At 40.5% G+C, this 18009-nt stretch overlaps 2 protein-coding genes across 2 annotated transcripts; both read left to right on the forward strand.

The window, feature by feature from the left end:
* The first annotated feature begins 2 nt into the window (after positions 1-2).
* Positions 3-8516, forward strand: LOC103478860 (solute carrier family 22 member 13-like). The gene is made up of 10 exons (XM_081597784.1): positions 3-1299; positions 1611-1714; positions 2003-2157; positions 3361-3529; positions 4557-4677; positions 4834-4928; positions 5017-5231; positions 5877-5985; positions 6725-6931; positions 7728-8516. Exons 1-10 carry the CDS (start codon positions 928-930, stop codon positions 7795-7797), a joined length of 1617 nt encoding a protein of 538 aa, XP_081453910.1. The 5' UTR covers positions 3-927; the 3' UTR covers positions 7798-8516.
* A 3957-nt stretch (positions 8517-12473) lies between these two features.
* LOC103479182 (solute carrier family 22 member 13-like) lies at positions 12474-16600 on the forward strand. The gene is made up of 10 exons (XM_008433476.3): positions 12474-13130; positions 13213-13316; positions 13503-13657; positions 13749-13917; positions 13987-14107; positions 14884-14978; positions 15166-15380; positions 15462-15570; positions 15646-15852; positions 15937-16600. Exons 1-10 carry the CDS (start codon positions 12756-12758, stop codon positions 15983-15985), a joined length of 1599 nt encoding a protein of 532 aa, XP_008431698.2. The 5' UTR covers positions 12474-12755; the 3' UTR covers positions 15986-16600.
* Positions 16601-18009: the final 1409 nt, after the last annotated feature.

Consider the following 18009-nt stretch of genomic DNA (forward strand, 5'->3'; position numbering starts at 1 on the left):
TATACAGGGAGGATAATTTTATGAGTTTTAATTAGATTAAAACATAAATCTGTCCTTCCTGGTAACTCTGAAATGCTTCTCACAGACTGTGTATAACCTGATCTTGACATGTTTATGTACATGCACATTTTCAACCATTTTTTAATCTACAACTGACTTCATAGTAATTTATTGACTGGTTACGTAACGACCCAGATGGATGACATGTGTGTCTGGCAGTAAAACAGTCGACATTATATAGCTGGAGTTTTGACCGCTTTAAAACGTTACATATTTAAAGAATAATTTGAGTCAGCTCTCAGACAGATTAAAGTCCTGCTTCCTTAAAGAAAGCAGGAGTGGCTAAATAAGGAGGATCTGCGTCTCTGCACTTATGAAAATGAAATATCTTTTTTTATTATTTTTATTTTATTGCCGACAGCTTTATGAACCTTCAAGCTATAAATAAAGTATCTAAAGTCCAAAATGTTATTTAACAGGTGTCAGGTAAGACTACTGACACCTGTAGTCATGACTACGTCATGATTGGACGAGTTCGGCACGCAGTAAAAAAAAATAGAACATGTTTTATAACCTGGAGATAATCGGTTGTTTTGTCTGCATTCAAGTAAAGTATTTGTGCTGGGAAAAGCTCAGACTTTTACTTGCTGTTTTGATCAGTATGTTTCCCAGACTGCTTAATCTTTTGTTCGGAAAACCCAGCTCTGTAAAACCAAAAATGATTTTAGGATGGCATCCAGGGAGAGACGGCAAGATGATACAAATCTGGTTAAAATAGAATAAAATAAATCAGGAATGCTGCTTCTAAGTGAAAGCGCCGTCTCATCTTTCCTGAATCATGCTTGCATGGGTTTAAACATTAATGGGCTCTTTGTTTAAAGGTCATTCCCTTGCAGCATCACCGAAGTGCAAGTCTGCGCCCTGACCATGGCTGATTTTGGGGAAATCCTGCGTAACATAGGAGAGTTTGGATTGTTTCAGAAAACCATCCTCTTTGCTCTTTGCTTCCCAAACCTCATCTTGCCTTTCCACTTTGCGAGCGTAATTTTCACCCAGTCCGACCCGGAGCGACACTGCAACACGGACTGGATCCTCAGAGCTGCTAACCTGACCACAGAGGAGCAGCTGAACCTCACGGTGCCCAGGGAGGAGGATGGGAGCTTCAGCCGGTGTCGGATGTTCGTCCCTGTGGACTGGGACATCCAGGATATCAGGGCGTATGGACTCAATGAGACAACAGGCTGCAGGGACGGATGGGTTTATGGCACCATGCTGTATGAATCCACCATAGTTACCGATGTAAGTGATAAACCTCTTTCACTCGGTAAATTCCAATATATCTCTAATTGATTTGTTTTGGGTTCTTTCTTTCTTTCTTTCTTTCTTTCTTTCTTTCTTTCTTTCTCTCTCCCTCCCTCCCTCCCTTCCTTCCTTCCTTCCTTCCTTCCTTCCTTCCTTCCTTCCTTCCTTCCTTCCTTCCTTCCTTCCTTCCTTCCTTCCTTCCTTCCTTCCTTCCTTCCTTCCTTCCTTCCTTCCTTCCTTCCTTCCTTCCTTCCTCCCTCCCTTCCTTCCTTCCTTCCTTCCTTCCTCCCTCCCTCCCTCCCTCCCAGTTTGATCTAGTTTGTGACCAGGCTCATTTGTTGAGCATTGCGCAGACGGTGCTGATGGCTGGCATCCTGGCTGGTTGTCTCTTACTTGGACCTTTCGCTGAATCGTAAGTCAACACACTGGGAAATTTTGTGAATGAAATGTTGAGCTCGTACACATAAACGTGCAAACAAGGACGAGCGACAGACAAAGTTGGAAAATGTGACGCTGTGGCGGCTGCTACCGGCTTCCACGTGTTGGGTTCAACCCGGACGGCGGGAGGAAGTCTCTTTTGGCTCGAGCTCACGTTTTCAAAAAGTAACGTCGAACAGAAAAGGACGTGAACATTTCATGAACCAAGCACTTTTTGAAGAGACATTTCTTCGGTGTTGTATTTAATACGTGTGTGTTTCAGGTTTGGCCGTAAACGAGCGGCTCAGATCCCCGTAGTTCTGATGCTGGTCTTCTCTGTAACAACTGGGTTATGTCCGACCTACCCTTTATATTTGGCCTCCCAGTTCGTGGCGGGAATTGGATATGGAGGCTATCGACTGAACGGCGTCATCCTAAGTAAAGTTTATTTTATAATATTTTTTTTCTCCTAAACAGACTCTGAGAAAAATAATAAGGAATTCAACTGTCCAGGATGTAATGTGGTAGACATACATACCAGTGATGAGAAATTTTGAAATAATTCAAGCGACAAGCATCTGTCATTTCCTAAATGGACACTAGAGGGCTCTATCGTGGCATCCCAAGAGGAGACAGATGGTTTTTGGAGCATCCAACAGTTGGTCATGACAATGAGGGAAGATCGCCCTTAGAGAATGCCTTATTGATACATAAGGCAGTAGTTTGGTAGGGTTCTCTATTGGAAGTTGAATAAGTGGTCGCCTTTGTCCCTCATGTGAAATTGAGAGCATTAAGCGTGCTAATAAACCTAATTGAACTATGCATCCTCAGTGTCTGCTGACCTTCAGTCTCTTTCAGTGAGGTTCCTCTCGGCTCTATTCGGCTACTTGTTCATAAGAGTTTTCCACCAGTAAAGGCTACATGGTGCCAGTGGCTTTTTTTTTTTAGAACTTTCTTCACTGGGGGTCCAAGTGAAGGAAACTGATGATCACTGATAGGGTACATAGTGGATGGACTCACTGGTTGCCTCACAACTCCCTGTTTGTGGATGATGGTGACAATGGTGGTGGGAGTTTGTCCCGCAGTTGTTGGGTTGCTGGATCGAGCCCCACTCCGTCTGCCTCCATTGTTGTGTCCTTAGGCAAGACACTTTACCCCCCTTCCCAGCTGGTAGTACTATAGCTACTGTGTAACCATCACCAATTTACCATTTACAAGAGCCAATCCTGCACAATAATCCAATCGGCAATTTGTAAAAACTCACAGCAGCAGCTGAGTTTGACAAGAAGCTGCAGACTGCTTCCATGTCCTCCATTGTTGTGTTTGTGTTGCGTACCGATCATGTCACACTACTTTTTGGACTCTTTGGCCGCCCAATTATATGACGACCCCACCTCCTAGAGCTGTTATTCAGTTGTAATGGAAAACCATCTGAACTGAGTAGAGCCGTGCTGCTAGGTGCTGGTAGAAAAGTGCATGCCACTGATGCCTCGTAAAGCTCACGGGAAAACAGATATTATCAACTTGTAATTTATTGTAACCACTGCTAGGCTATGCCAAGAGTATCTTGCCTGTGACATTATTCTTCCTTTCAGGTGTTCTTTTCCACAATCAATGTGTTTACATGTTTTGTGCCTTCAGGCACTGAATGGATCGGCGTGTCCAGACGGTCCTGGGGCGCCTGCATCACTCAGCTATGTAGTGCCGTTGGACAGGCCATCCTCGGCGGCTTGATCTACTTCATCAGAGACTGGAGACTGACTCAAATGGTCATGGCTGCTCCGTTTGCCGTGATCACTTGTTACATATGGTCTGTGGAATTTTTTTTTTTTGTATTTTAGCGTTGCAACAGGGTTTTCTGGGTTCATGTGTAATTCAGAATTTTCTGCTTAAGGTCTGACCAGCAATTCACATTTTTTCTAATTATTACAACTCTTGAAAGAGAGAGGAATGTGCTACATGTTCTCTGATTTATTTTCAAACCAACAGAAAACAATTGATTTACAAGATTATCCTTGTGTATGGATAGTACAGTGAATTCCTGGTGTTCGTGTTTGTTAGGGACAACAGCCACTCACACATTGCTCATACTTGATCTGCACATACTTGAACCCAAAACTAAAAATAATTAATAGTTCAGACAGCAATTATACCTTAATATGCATCAGTGCACACAGTGGAAACTGTCTAGCACTACGGCAGCAGCTAGCATCTACATTATCTCTCCTTTTGGTGGTTCAGCCAATCGGTGCCAAGAAAATAAACGGTGCTCCTGGATTGGCTGCTTTGCAAACACCAGCTAATAGCATGTCAAGTAGCATTGTTTCTGTATATTTTAATTTGAGGTGAATTTTCTTTAGAATATTTCAGATATCCTCTATTGAAAACTCTGTGATCAGGCAGATTTTCTGCGAATAATTTGGAGTTATGTCACAGAGCAAAATCCGCGAATACTGTAAGCCAGTGTACATGCTATTGGATGGTGTGTTTAAGAATAGAAATACAGTTGGAGCATAAAAAAAGAAATGAACATTTTCAGCTTTCGACATACTGATAACAGATCAGACCCGTCAAGGGAAAGTTGTCTGATTACCGTCTCCGAGCAACTGATTGATGCATGTTGTTATATCTGAAACACATTTTATGTAGTTCTAAACATAAAACCTTTCAAAGTTCTGTCAGAGTGCACCAACTTTGGAGATCAAAATGACCGTTCGACAGTATCTGATGTGTAAAAACATGAAGCTGGTGTTTAAGCCTCCTTCTTACGATATTCACATATGAGGCAGATGAACAATAAAGGAGACTAATGAAAGTATCCATCTAATTTTTCACAGGTTTATTCCAGAGTCAGCCAGATGGTTGTTGGACAGGGGACGGACAGATGAGGCTAAAGAGCTGATCATCAAAGTGGCGGCCATTAACAAACGCACGATTTCAGACTCTCTCCTGGAAAAGGTGCGACTGTTTGCCTTTCTGTCTCCGTCCGTCTCCAAACAGATAACAATAAATGTAATTTAATAAAAGTCAAAATTAGAACAGATGAAACGTTGTCGTATTAGGTGATTAGTTATAATAACAGCAACTGTTGACATGAAGTTGTGTCCATTACAGATTACTATCAAAGAAAATGTGCAAAAGGGAGGCATAATATGTCTTATTAAATCTCCTGTGCTGAGGAAGTATTTCCTTACCATCATCTTAGCATGGTAAGATGCGTAACACATTTCCCGTGGAGTTGTGATTCCTAAAGAAAAAATGAGAAACATGACAACTTAATGTTTTGGTTTTCTGCAGGTTCTCCCTGAATGTTACCTACTTCTGCCTTTCACTGAATGTGGGAAACTTTGGCTTGGACATCTTCCTGACTCAGGCCTTGTTTGGGCTCTCTGAAGTACCGGCTCACATTATTTGCATTTGGCTGCTGGAGGCGGTGGGGAGAAAAGTGTCACTGATCACCACACTTGTGATCGGAGGATTTCTGTGTCTCTTGATCCTCGCCGTACCTCAAAGTAAAGCCTCATTAACTGACTTCATACTGACTTGATTTAATGTTGCATGGTTGCATTTTCCTAACCGAAACTTGAATTATTTCAGAAATGTTTGCTTATACAACCGCACCAGTTTCTTCTTCCTCTTCTTTTTCTCAGCACACAGCTTCTCTTGCTCCCACCTTGTGGTGGCTGAAGCAACATTGCATTGGAACAAGTTGTCATTTAAAAAAAAGTATTGCAGTTATATATGTACGTAAAAATGTAAAGAGATCAGTTCCTAAATGCTTTGGACTAGAGGAAAATAAATGCAGTTTATTTACATTGCGTCTGTGATTGTAGGCTTATTAAACAAAGTTTGGTAATTTGGCAGAAACTACAGAACAAAACTCATTATTTACCTTTTGTCTGTGTGTAGGATTAGTTATTATATTTCAAATAAACTCCTAATAATGATTTGAACATATCATCAGTGTCACAAGACAAGCTTCCTGACTTGGAAGTCCTGAAATAATTTGTGATTTTTACTCTTAAAAAAGATGTTTAATACACTCATCAGTATACAAACCATTAAAAAAAAGGGATGTGAATGTCAATGCTTTGTATTCATGATGCTATAGAATCTGTAACATATTTCTAAGTTTCTATTTTTTTTGTCTTTTCCAGGTAATGCCATTGCTGTCACTGCGTTAGCCATTGGCGGACGTTTTTTGACCAACTGGGCCGGATCTATATGCAACTTGTATGTTCAGGAGTTGTTCCCGACGTCTTTTCGGTAAGCTGACTCACATTAACGCATTTCCCTTTAAGAACGATCCTGTTCTCCGATCTGGTCTTGTTTTGATTGAGTCATTTTAAATGTGAAATGTGACGCCTTGTTGTTCCGTGTTACGCCTCAGGCTGTCACTCAGGATGTACTATAGAAAGTATTCACCCCTCTGGATGTTTGACCCTTTTTATTGCTTCTACAAATCAGTCAGGATCAACAAAATGTGGCTCTTGTAACTAAAGAATTTTCACAAAAAACAGACCTTTAAAATCAAAACATATTTCTGCGAAACGATGACAGTTGAATAAAAATATGAAACAGAAAATAAAAACTACTGATTAGCCAGTGAATGGACCTTCCAGACACGTTTCTTCGGCTACCATTAATTGACTGGACTTTTGTTGAATTAGGTCAGTTACTTTAAAAGCAGTGAATATTTATGATACTTATTTTATGTTTCATATTTGTATGTAATTGTCATTATTTTGTAGAAATTATTAGCTTTTTCTGTTAATTTCTATGAAAAAAGCAATGTTTTGTTGATGATGATTGATTTACAAAAAGCAACAAAAAGGGTAAAACATCCAAAACGGTGAAAACTTTTTGTGGGCGCTCTAGTGGTAGCGTTCAGACCTAATTTTGTGTCTGCTGTAGTAATTTAAAAAATGTTTTAAAAGCAGTACATTAAGCAGACAGAAACTATTTGTTGAATAAACCTTTGAGGTACGACTTGTCCTTGCTTTAGGCAAACGGCCTCGGGTTTGGGCTCCATCGCGAGCCGAGTCGGAGGACTGCTTTCCCCGCTGCTCAACATGCTGGCCGTGTACCACTGGTCCATCCCTATCGTGGTCTACAGCAGCCTCACCATCCTCAGCGGAGCCCTCTGCTTCCTGCTTCCCGAGACCAGAAGAACAGAACTTCCAGACTCGACCCGACAAGCTGAAGGCAACTGGTAAGAAAGCTGGATTTGGGCAACACTGTCTGAGGTCATCATCCTGCAGGACCAATCCACAAAAACTACACAAATGTTTGCCTTTTTTGGTTCATCTTTTTTATGGGAATCTTTGCTTCTTGCATGTCTGATTGATACTCTCCTCAGTTTAGGACCACTGAACTTAAAATGTCAAAATTTGCTCTTCAATCTGGTTTTTATGTGCTGTCACACCATTCAGACCCCTGATGGCGAACTCAAAAAGACTTTCTGTCTTTGACCATGGCATGACTGATATTCAGATTACACAATAAATTTGCATTTCTTAAAAGATCCTGAGGGGGACAAAACGCCAAGAGGTTTGTCCCTTGGCATTTCAGTTATTTAGGCTGATTTCACACTTTATAGTCAAACCTTGGTTTGACTGGAGAACAAAATTGCAACATATGTTACAGTACATTTTGTTTCATTTTCAGCTGGTGCAGTTCACTTTCACACTGCACTGTGTCAAACGATCCAAACCTCTTGCCTCTGGCAGCGCTGCACCAAAAATTACTGAAGTAAACGACACAAAAACCTCTGAAAAAGACACTGAGCGCAATTTCGTTATTCGCAAAAATCAAACAAAACTGGAGCAGCATCAGATTTTAGTGGTTGTAGGATTTCTTTGTTTTTCGTAAAAGACCACAATCAATTTCTACCGCTTGCGCTGGCCATGCGTGTTTGTTTTGGTTGTACTTACCTCTTTGTTGACGATCTTTTGTTTTTTTTGTTCAAATACTGTTGGTTTTGAAGATCTTCTCTTTTCTCACCACAGGACGAAGAACAAGACGAATCACCAACGAGACTCAAATGAAGATTTACAAATCAAATCAACCAAGTTGTAGTCTGTACTATTTCATTTTTTTTAGTGCACTAAATGGTTTCATTGGAACTCCAGTGTGTAGCTACGGCTAATCGGTGTATTTATATTTTATCTCCTGTAATTGTCAAACATTGTTTATTGATAATAATGCTCAATAGTTAAGAGAACCTTGTTTCTAGCTCCTCTCTTTGTACTCCTTTCTAAGTGATATTTAGGTTACAACCTAATCTACTTTTACAAATATGGAATAATCAGTCTGGGTTTGTTTGTTTTTTTGTTTTAACTCGTGCGCTTATGTTTTTGTGTGGGGGGAAAAAATAAAAATGTACAGCTACAGATAAAAAGAGATATGAAATCAGGACTAATGGCTGAGCTTTTACTTTGTCACATTTGTGTCAACATGAACAGAAAACCCTTTTAACAGAATTTTTTGTGTCTTGTTATACTGTCTGCTGTTTTATGAAAACGTTGAAAATCTTTATGTTTTACAGCCTGTGCAGCTTCATTATTAGATAGAGTGTTTTATTTTTTGTTATCTCTCACATTAACTGCACAGTTTTCTATAGAAATATTATTGACTCTTTACTGAGGTCTGACTGTTTTTAAAAGCTATATAATTTTGGATGAATTGAGTTTTTTGGTCTCTAAAAATCATCAACATTACATATTAAAACATCAGTGTATGCATATTGTTGAGGCATCTGCCTTCTGACAGAATACAAGAAAAGTCTGTTGAATGTTTTGCAGCTTCTTTTTCTACCTTCATACTAAAAAAAAATCACATTTCTCTAAAAGCAAAGTTCCCAAGAGCACACTGCCTTCAAAACTATCCACAGGGTTTACAAGATGAAGAAACTCCCGAGAAAAAAACTGAGATTATTTTTCTTATTTTTCACAATTAAAGTGAATGTTTCACAAATCACAATTTTATGATCTGTGAAGAAAAATTCCGTTCCAAGTTTTATAGTCCATGTATTCTGGATTTTAGGTTGATAAGGTGTGTCTAAAGCACGTTCTTACAAAAATACACAAAAAAAAAGTCAAAAACTGAATTTTAAATCTTTTCTGTGCAGTGTAGATTCATCTAGTTTGGGTCAGATTAGTATTTTAGATTGAGAATCCGAGACAATTTAGAATCACCATTTGACCCAAACTGTCTCTTAAAGAGGACAGTCTCAGTCGGTGTTGCCAAGCAACAGCCCAGATTTTTACTGTCCTTCCTGTTCCTCTCCATCATATGTTGTCTCTCATCTACATTCACAATTTTCAAGCTACAGCTATAAACACTTAGTTTTGTTTACCTCCCAGTCAGTATCTATATTTTTAGCAGCAAAGATAAAAACCTTTTTCCTTTTTTATGACAAATAGCTTTCAGATACTAAAGTAATCACCACTGATGTGACATATTACTTGCTAAAGATAAAGTACACCCACCTGCTGTCTATTTTAAGGAAAGTATTAGAATCTGACATGACCTACTGGCCAGATACTGCAAATACATCATACCCTTAATATTTAATATACTGCAAAAGAGTAAATATACATTCTCACACCTTCTATGTAATTACATGTATATAAACTATAAAATATAAAGTATTTTCTATATTTCACTATGCTGAGATAAAACTACATATAAACATGTTGTTCCTACATATCACATATATATCAGTGTTTTAATTTCAGAGTTCCTTTTCGAAACCTTACACACACACACTTATACACACTTGCACTTGGTTTGCTGACAGCTTGTTTTAAACCATGTGGGACTGACATTTAACGTAAACCAAACCATTTTGTTTCCCTGGTTACATTTTAACTTGTTTGCGTCATTGATGTTGAGTTGAGTTGTGGCCTTTTAATCCGTCCTGTTTTCACCGACACTGACGCTCATGTGGCCCGTTTAGCCTTTAAAGCCACTGGAGATCTTTTATAAGGTAATTTATTGGCTTTCGCTTTTATTCCGTTACCTGCACTAATTAAAGTAGCCAATTGTGCACAGTAAAGGCTTTGCGTAGTGCAGATATGTGGAAGTGAGCTTTTTTTTACTTTAACAACCATTAAACCATTGTAAATACTTTTTGTATTTACAAAAAGTCTGAATAAATATTGGCCCCCTTACAGATTCTTTCTGCATTTGCTTTTTGTCAGACTTAAATGTTTCAGATGATCAAACATATTGTTTTATAGAACAAAATTTACATGAGTAAATTGAAAAATGTGTTTCAAATAATGAAGCAACAAAACTGGTTGTGCTAACTTTGGTAGCAACAGCTGCCAACTAGGATTTGTGATAACTGCAAAGAGTTTTACATCATTTAAATGTAATTCTTCTTGATCTTTTTTTCCCCCCAGGGTTAATCAGCATTTTGTTAAGTCTTGGACAAGACCATAAAAAACCCTTAATTTATAGTTTATGACTTTGGAGTTAGTTTGATGAAACAAAGACTCAAACATTAAAGTGTGAATAAAGCAAAAGCAGAAAAAATGTATACAGTTATTGGTGGTTCTAGTATTTTTCCACAAAACACCTGGGGAAAAAAAAAAAATATATATATATATATATATATACACAAAGGATATATATGCACGGCACAGAAGGGCATAGGCATAAATAGCAGAGGAGCCAAACACCAACTCCTGGTAGACCACACAGTCGCTCGAGACTGCAAAACCCGACACACCAACCTGTGCACGGCTTGGATTGATTACATGACTCAATGCCACACACTTGGATCATTGAATGCTTAGAGATGTACAACATCAATAGGACTCTAAGAGCTTTCAATGCAAACTCAATGAGGCTGTGGAAAACCACCCTTAAAGCCAACTGCAAACCACTTACACAAGTGTCCATCAAATGTGGGATATGCCAAGGAGATGCTCTGTCCCCACTGCTGTTCTGCATAGGCCTGAACCCCCTCAGCCAAATCAACAAGACTTGCTACGGATACCGACTCAAGAATGGGGCAACATTCAGTCACCTCCTCTACATGAATGACATAAAGCTGTATGCCAAGAGCGAGCGAGACATCGACTCACTGATCCACACCACCAGGATCTACAGCACTGACATTGGGATGTCATTCGGACTAGAGAAGTGTGGTCGGATGGTTACAAAGAGAGGGAAGGTCATCCACACAGAAGGGGTCTCATTCCCAGAAGGAACAATAGCAGACATTGAAGACAGTTACAAGTACCTGGGAATACCACAAGCAAATGGCAACCTCGATGAGGTCACAAGGAAAGGAGCCACAGCCAAATACCTTCAACGAATAAGGCAAGTCCTGAGAAGCCAGCTCAATGGCAAGAACAAGATCCGTGCAATAAATAGCTACGCCTTACCAGTAATCAGATACCCTGCAGGAATAATTAGATGGCCAATGGAGGAGATAAAGACCACGGATGTTAAGACTCGGAAGCTACTAACCATGCATGGAGGGTTCCACCCCAAATCCAGCACCCTGAGACTGTACACGAGCCGTAAGGAAGAAGGCAGAGGACTAGTGAGTGTGAGAGCCACTGTCCAAGATGAAACATCCAAGATCCATAAATACATCAAGGACAAAGCCTCAACAGACGATGTGCTCAGCGAATGTCTCAGACAACGGGGAAGAGAGGACGAGGTGCTGGAGGTACCATCATGGGAGGACAAGCCCCTACATGGGATGTACCACCGACAAATAACTGAAGTGGCTGATATCAGGAAATTCTACCAATGGCTGGAAAAAGCTGGACTCAAGGACAACACAGAGGCTCTTATTCTGGCTGCACAGGAACAGGGACTAAACACCAGAGCAATAGAAGCTCAGATCTACCACACCAGACAAGACCCAAGGTGTAGGTTGTGCAAGGAGGCCCCTTAGACAGTCCAGCACATAGCAGCAGGGTGCAAGATGCTGGCAGGGAAAGCATACATGGAACGACATAACCAAGTGGCGGGCATAGTGTACAGGAACATTTGCAGAATATGGACTGGAAGATCAAAGGGGAGAACACCCCCAAAAGTGGTGGAGAATGACCGAGCTAAGATCCAGACAGACAAAATGGTAATGGCGAACCAACCGGACATTGTGGTGGTGGATAAACAACAGAGGAAAGCTGTTGTGGTGGATGTAGCAATACCAAGTGACTACAACATCAGGAAAAAAGCACGAGAAACTGGATAAATACCAGGGCCTCAGAGGGGAACTGGAAAAGGCCTGGAAGGTGAAGACCACAGTGGTGCCTGTGGTCATCGGGGCCCTCGGGGAAGTCACCCCCAAACTGGAGCAGTGGCTAAAACAGATCCCAGGAACAACATCAGACACCTCAGTCCAGAAATGTGCAGTTCTAGGCACAGCCAAGATACTGCGCAGAACCCTCAAGCTCCCAGGCCTCTGGTAGAGGACCCAAGCTCAGAGGATGAAAGAGACCACCCACGGAGGGTGAGAAGAGAAATTTATATATATATATATATATATATATATATATATATATATATATATATATATATATATATATATATAAATGAAGTTCTTTGGACTTCATGCAACACTTTACGACTCAGCTATACTGTGGACTCCATATAATCCATCCGCTATGTATGCAGGTGCAGATATACTTATCTAGAGTGTCGTCCATAAACTGTAGAGAACTGCAAGAAAATTCAAAGGTCATTGTTTTACTGCAAACCTTAGAGTGCAGAACGTCTGACAAAACAACATAAAACTGTCCTGGATGAGCTTCAGACCAAATTACTTTTTAATTACAAAGAGACATCCAGCTATATGGATGTACTGTCAGCAGAATCCTTAGAATACCGACATGCCTTCTGATAAGCAATGCGTTCCTAAAGATTCCTCTGGAAAGCAATTGGATTCTAGTTTGTTTTAAATGTAAAATCAAACGTGCCGCTGTCTTGCTTCGAGGTGAGATAAGTAGTTAAACGTTAACGCCGCCTAAATCTGTTGTTTGGTCTTCACATAGCGAAGTGACATCAACATGGCAGACTTCGGAGAGATCCTCAGGAACATTGGAGAGTTTGGCTTGTTCCAGCAGCTTACTCTGACTGCGCTCGCGTTTCCGAACTTCTGCCAGGGTTTTCTGATGTCTGGCTTTCTTTTCATCCAGTCCGACCCGGAGCGACACTGCAACACGGACTGGATCCTCAGAGCTGCTAACCTGACCACAGAGGAGCAGCTGAACCTCACGGTGCCCAGGGAGGAGGATGGGAGCTTCAGCCGGTGTCGGATGTTCGTCCCTGTGGACTGGGACATCCAGGATATCAGGGAGTATGGACTCAATGAGACAACAGGCTGCAGGGACGGATGGGTTTATGCTGGTAACATGCTGTATGAATCCACCATAGTTACTGATGTAAGTGTTGGAGTACAAACTCTTAACTTGTCATTCAGTCAATCAAGATCCACTGAAACATGCATGCTGTAAATGTTTGCAGTTTGATCTGGTGTGTGGCCAGTCGAACATGGTGGGAGTGATACAAACGGTGTTTCTGGCCGGAATCCTTCTGGGTTCTCTCATGTTTGGACCATTTGCTGAATCGTAAGTGGGAATAACAAAGCAGACTCATCTCCACTTTTTACAATGTCAGGTTTCTAGCCCTCAAATCTAGAGTGCCTTGCAAAAGTGACAAGTTGCAAACGCAAACTTTCCTGTGTTTCGATGGGCAACACATTTTCCCCTGTCTGACTTTCATTGCATCACTTTGGTCTCTCCTTACTCTTGCAGGTTTGGTCGTAAACGAGCAACTCAAATTCCAGCAGTGATATTGTTTGTGTTCACCTTGACAACAGCTCTGTCCCCCAGCATTTACTTATATTTAGCGTCCATTTTCTTCATGGGAGTTGGAGCTGGTGGATATCGAGTTAACTGTATTATACTGTGTATGTATATTTCATTTGTCGTTTTAATTGTGCATGCTTTTTAACAGTTTATCCATGCAAAACGTGTGTCTGTGCTTTTTCCTTGCTGCAGCCACTGAATGGATCGGCGTATCCAAAAGGTCCTGGGGGGCATGTGTGACGCAGCTCTTCGGCTCGATCGGTCAGTGCGTCCTGGCTGGTACCATCTACGGCATCAGAAAGTGGAGAGTGGCTCAGCTGATTGGGGCAGCGCCTCTTGCAGTGGTTATTGTCTACATATGGTGTGTTAGGATTTAAAAGTCAGCTGTTTCCAATTACCTTTTAAGTTACATTTAATTTTTCCTCACCAGGTTCATCCCAGAGTCAGCCAGGTGGCTGTTAAACAAGGGACGGACAGAGGAGGCAAAGCAGCTCATTGCCAAAGCAGCAGCCATTAACAAACAGCTGGTCCCTCACTCTCTGCTGGAAAAGGTTCAGGAAGCCAATTTACTGTTAAAGTATCAGTTTTCAGTAGAGATACACCGACTGGGATTGTTTTGTTCTTGAAAACTCATCTGGATTTGCAATTCAGAGGCCAGCCTGATACTCTATACCAGACATTTTAATAATCTTACATGATCTAGTCTTGTGATTGTGTAGCACTTATAGTTGTAGCTTCTCTTATCTTTTTGTTTAGCAGGAAGAGATATGTAGTCCCCAGCCAACTTTCTACAGCACATGATATGCTGCTTCATCATAGGTTCAGAAAGTTTCCTGAAACGTGTTGAGTTTTATTATTTGTTTCCAAAGATATATCAGACACACACAGCTACAGTCCTCTGTAAACTTGCAGCTTCCTGCTACTGATAAGGTTTTTATAGTTTACAACTATCTGTTTAGCTAATGCCTAGTTAGCTACTAGCTTGTAATGTTAGGCTATAGGTAACAGTAGCTTACTGTAGTGCTATCCTAGCATTACAGTAGCTAGCTGTAATACTAGGCTAATGCTAACACTTTGTCTATTCTGCTTTGACTCAGAAATAATTCAGCTTACAAAGTATTTTATTGAAATTCCAGTCTGTATACTTCCATAAATTGTTGTTTTGCCTTAAAATCTTCAAAATGTCTCCTTTATCAAATGATTAGTTGGACGTTTTTAGGTAATAATTTTGTCTTAATGTTTTGTCTGCGCAGTCATAATATATCAAATTGTTTTAACTGTATTTATCTAGGATTGAGTCCACTCTTAACCAGAATTTCTATCACAGGTTACAGTGAACACAACCCCAAACAATGGTGGCATGAAGATCATTTTTAGGTCCCCACTACTCACCAGATATTTCCTTACTGTTGTACTGGCTTGGTAAGTGAGTAATGCAAAACAAAAAAAAATGAACATTGCAATGCTCTGTAGAACAAATCAATATCTTTACTGTACTAAACCAGATGAGCTGAGTTTGGTTTATTCCAGAATAATTGACCAGCTGTCAACCTAAAATGTTAAATTAGTTGTTTCTGACTCTGACTACCTGACCTCTGCCTTTTTTCAGGTTTTCACTGAACCTTTGCATCTACTGCCTGTACTTAGACATGGGAAGCCTCGGCTTTAGCATCTTTTTGACCCAGTTCCTCTTTGGTGCTTTTGAAATACCTGCTAATCTACTCTCCATGTGGCTGTTGGAGATTTTTGGGAGAAAAGCGTTATTCATATTTACCCTGGCAATAGGAGGACTATCATCCTTGCTCATTGTGGCTGTTCCTCAAGGTAAACCTTTTGTATGGATTGGTATTACGCAACATGTAATGTTGGTCTAATTGTCATTCTTTCTTTTGTCCCCTTTCCTAGAACATGCTCTCGCTGTTACGTCTTTGGCTGTGGCCGCTCGCTTCTTCCTGGTCTGGGGTGGTTCTGTAGCATGTGTCTACATCCAGGAGTTGAGTCCAACATCAGTTCGGTAGGAGCTTGCTGTCAATGAAAAGTCACTAGTGTTTGGACAGCATTAGCAGTCAAGTCATCTAATACGTTTCAGACAAACTGCCACCGCTCTGGGCTCGATAGCGGCAAGAGCAGGAGTGTTACTGGCTCCGCTGCTGAACATGCTGACCGTGTACCACTGGGTCATCCCCATCGTCATCTCAAGCAGCCTGACAATCATCGGCGGAGTCCTCGGCTTCCTACTCCCAGAGACCAAGAAAACTGAGCTTCCTGAGACGGCTGAAGAGGCTGAGAAAAACAAGTAGACGAGTGTGGTTGATACAGATCTCTGGAGAACCTACTCATCATTTGTCATCTTTGACTTTTTTTACTTTCTGTCTTTCAGAGTCACACCATCAGAATCCCATTTACCTTCTGAGTCGACCAAGTTATGAACTTTTGCCTGTCTACCTATTTCAACATACTGGCAACACCCATGGCAAATACTTACTCTGCAAGAACAGAGATTTGTTCTTTTACCTGGGGTTGCAAGAACAAGAGCTGAGTTCTTTGTGGCTCAAATCCAGAACTCCTGGGAAGCACACAACCTTCCTGTTGCTTTACCTCTGAGCTATACAGTCTCAGTTGTTTTGCAATCAGCAGGTTGAAGGTTTGATTCCAGCTTTTGCCTCCAGCCAAGTTACCTACTGATCTGTTTATTGGTGTATAAATGTGTAAAGTTCTCAGTGGTCAGTATGACTGAAACAGTGCTGCATAAATTTACGCGTCTTCCTACTACTCAAGCACATCTCAAGGAAAAATTGCCCAGAACGAACTGCAAGAATTAAATAACTCTGTTCATGTGGAATACTGTATATTGGACTTACTTTGAGGAGTCACAGATTTATAATTTTTTTCATATATTTCCTTCAAAATTAAGATTTTTATCTTATTGCTAAATTCTTTTTCATTGTCAAAATCAGCAAAATAAGCGCAGATGTGTGTAAAATGCAAATTTCATTGATTGTAACACTCGCACGTCACCTTTATTAGCCTGATGCAAACTGAACAAAAGCAAAATAAATACGGTTTAGACTGAAAGTGAATCTTGTTTGTGTTTCTGAGCCTCACATCTACAACATATGAGACAAGTGAACCTGAGGATCACTTAATTAGAGCATCCTCTGTCATCCTGCATCATTTCTTGACAACTAGAACCAGCTGCTGGGTCACCATCGTATCTGAGGGGCCAACCTGAGAAGAGATCACCGTGTCCAGTCAATATATATGTAAAAGTGACCTTTCATTAGATTCACTGATGAATGTAAGTCCACGGCACTGCGTGACGCAGTGGTTAGAGTAGATGCCCTGCATGCAGAGGCTGTAGGCCTCGACTCCCATCCTCAGTTCTTTTGCCACATCTTTCCTCTCTCTGCTCCTTTCATGTTGGATTACTGAAATGTGGAGGCCACTTGTACGGAAGAGGATTAGGGCCACTGGGGAAAAAAAATACAACAGTTCTGACTTTAATCTCAGAAGTCAGAATTCTGAGATTAAAGTCAGATTTCTTTTTTCTTTTTCCAGTGGTCCTAATCTTCTTCCGTAAACTTATGCCGAAAAAATTCTTAAAGTTTTTTTTAATCCCAATCAGTCCTGCATTTCCACGAATGGCCATCGGGGGGCGCAGTTTTTCAGCAAGATAGAGCCTGTTATTGCAGTACATGGGAATATGGGCTGCCTTTATCACGCAGATTAGATTTTTTGTTTTGTTTTGTTTTATCTTCATGTTTACCTGAATTAAATACATGTTTCCTACCCAAAAAAGGGTAAATATATCCTGTTTATGTTAAATGTAAAAAATGACTCAATCATGTCATAGTTCATACATTAAAAGTTTATTACACAAGTCACTGATGAATACATTCAGAGATAGGACTATTCATTTACAAGATACATTTTCATATATCTTCTCTTAAATCTTTGTTTGTGTCTATTAACAAAAAAATCTTCCTGCAAATCATTTGACATTATCCATAATATACTATGTACATAAATTGTTCTTTATTGAAAGAGTACTTGTCAAACAAAAAAAAATCTAACCTGATTGAATTTGGTAAAAATGTGTAATTTAGTTAGAGACTTACAGTTGATTTCTTTATAATGTGTATCCACTGGTTTGCCAGGGTTGGAGATGTAAACAGAAGTTAAAACAAAAGCTCGACATTAACCAAGCAAATCGTCCATCCAGCTGCTGCTTTCTGATTTCTGCGCAGTGTTGTTGCCTTCAGAGACCAACAGAGTATCTCCAAACACATCAACATTGCTTGGTTCCGCTACGGGGAGTAACTGTGCACCTGTGCCAAAAATGTCTCCAGCAAAAAGATCTATCTGAGTGGGAGGAGCCACTGTAGACGATGCGTCAGATCCGAGCAAATCGCTCAGTGAGTTAGAAACGTTGAAGTTGTTTGGCTGCACTGGA

The sequence above is a fragment of the Poecilia reticulata genome, chromosome 17 (genome assembly GCF_904066995.2).
Source record: "Poecilia reticulata chromosome 17, P_reticulata-male-v2, whole genome shotgun sequence".
NCBI lineage: Eukaryota > Metazoa > Chordata > Actinopteri > Cyprinodontiformes > Poeciliidae > Poecilia > Poecilia reticulata.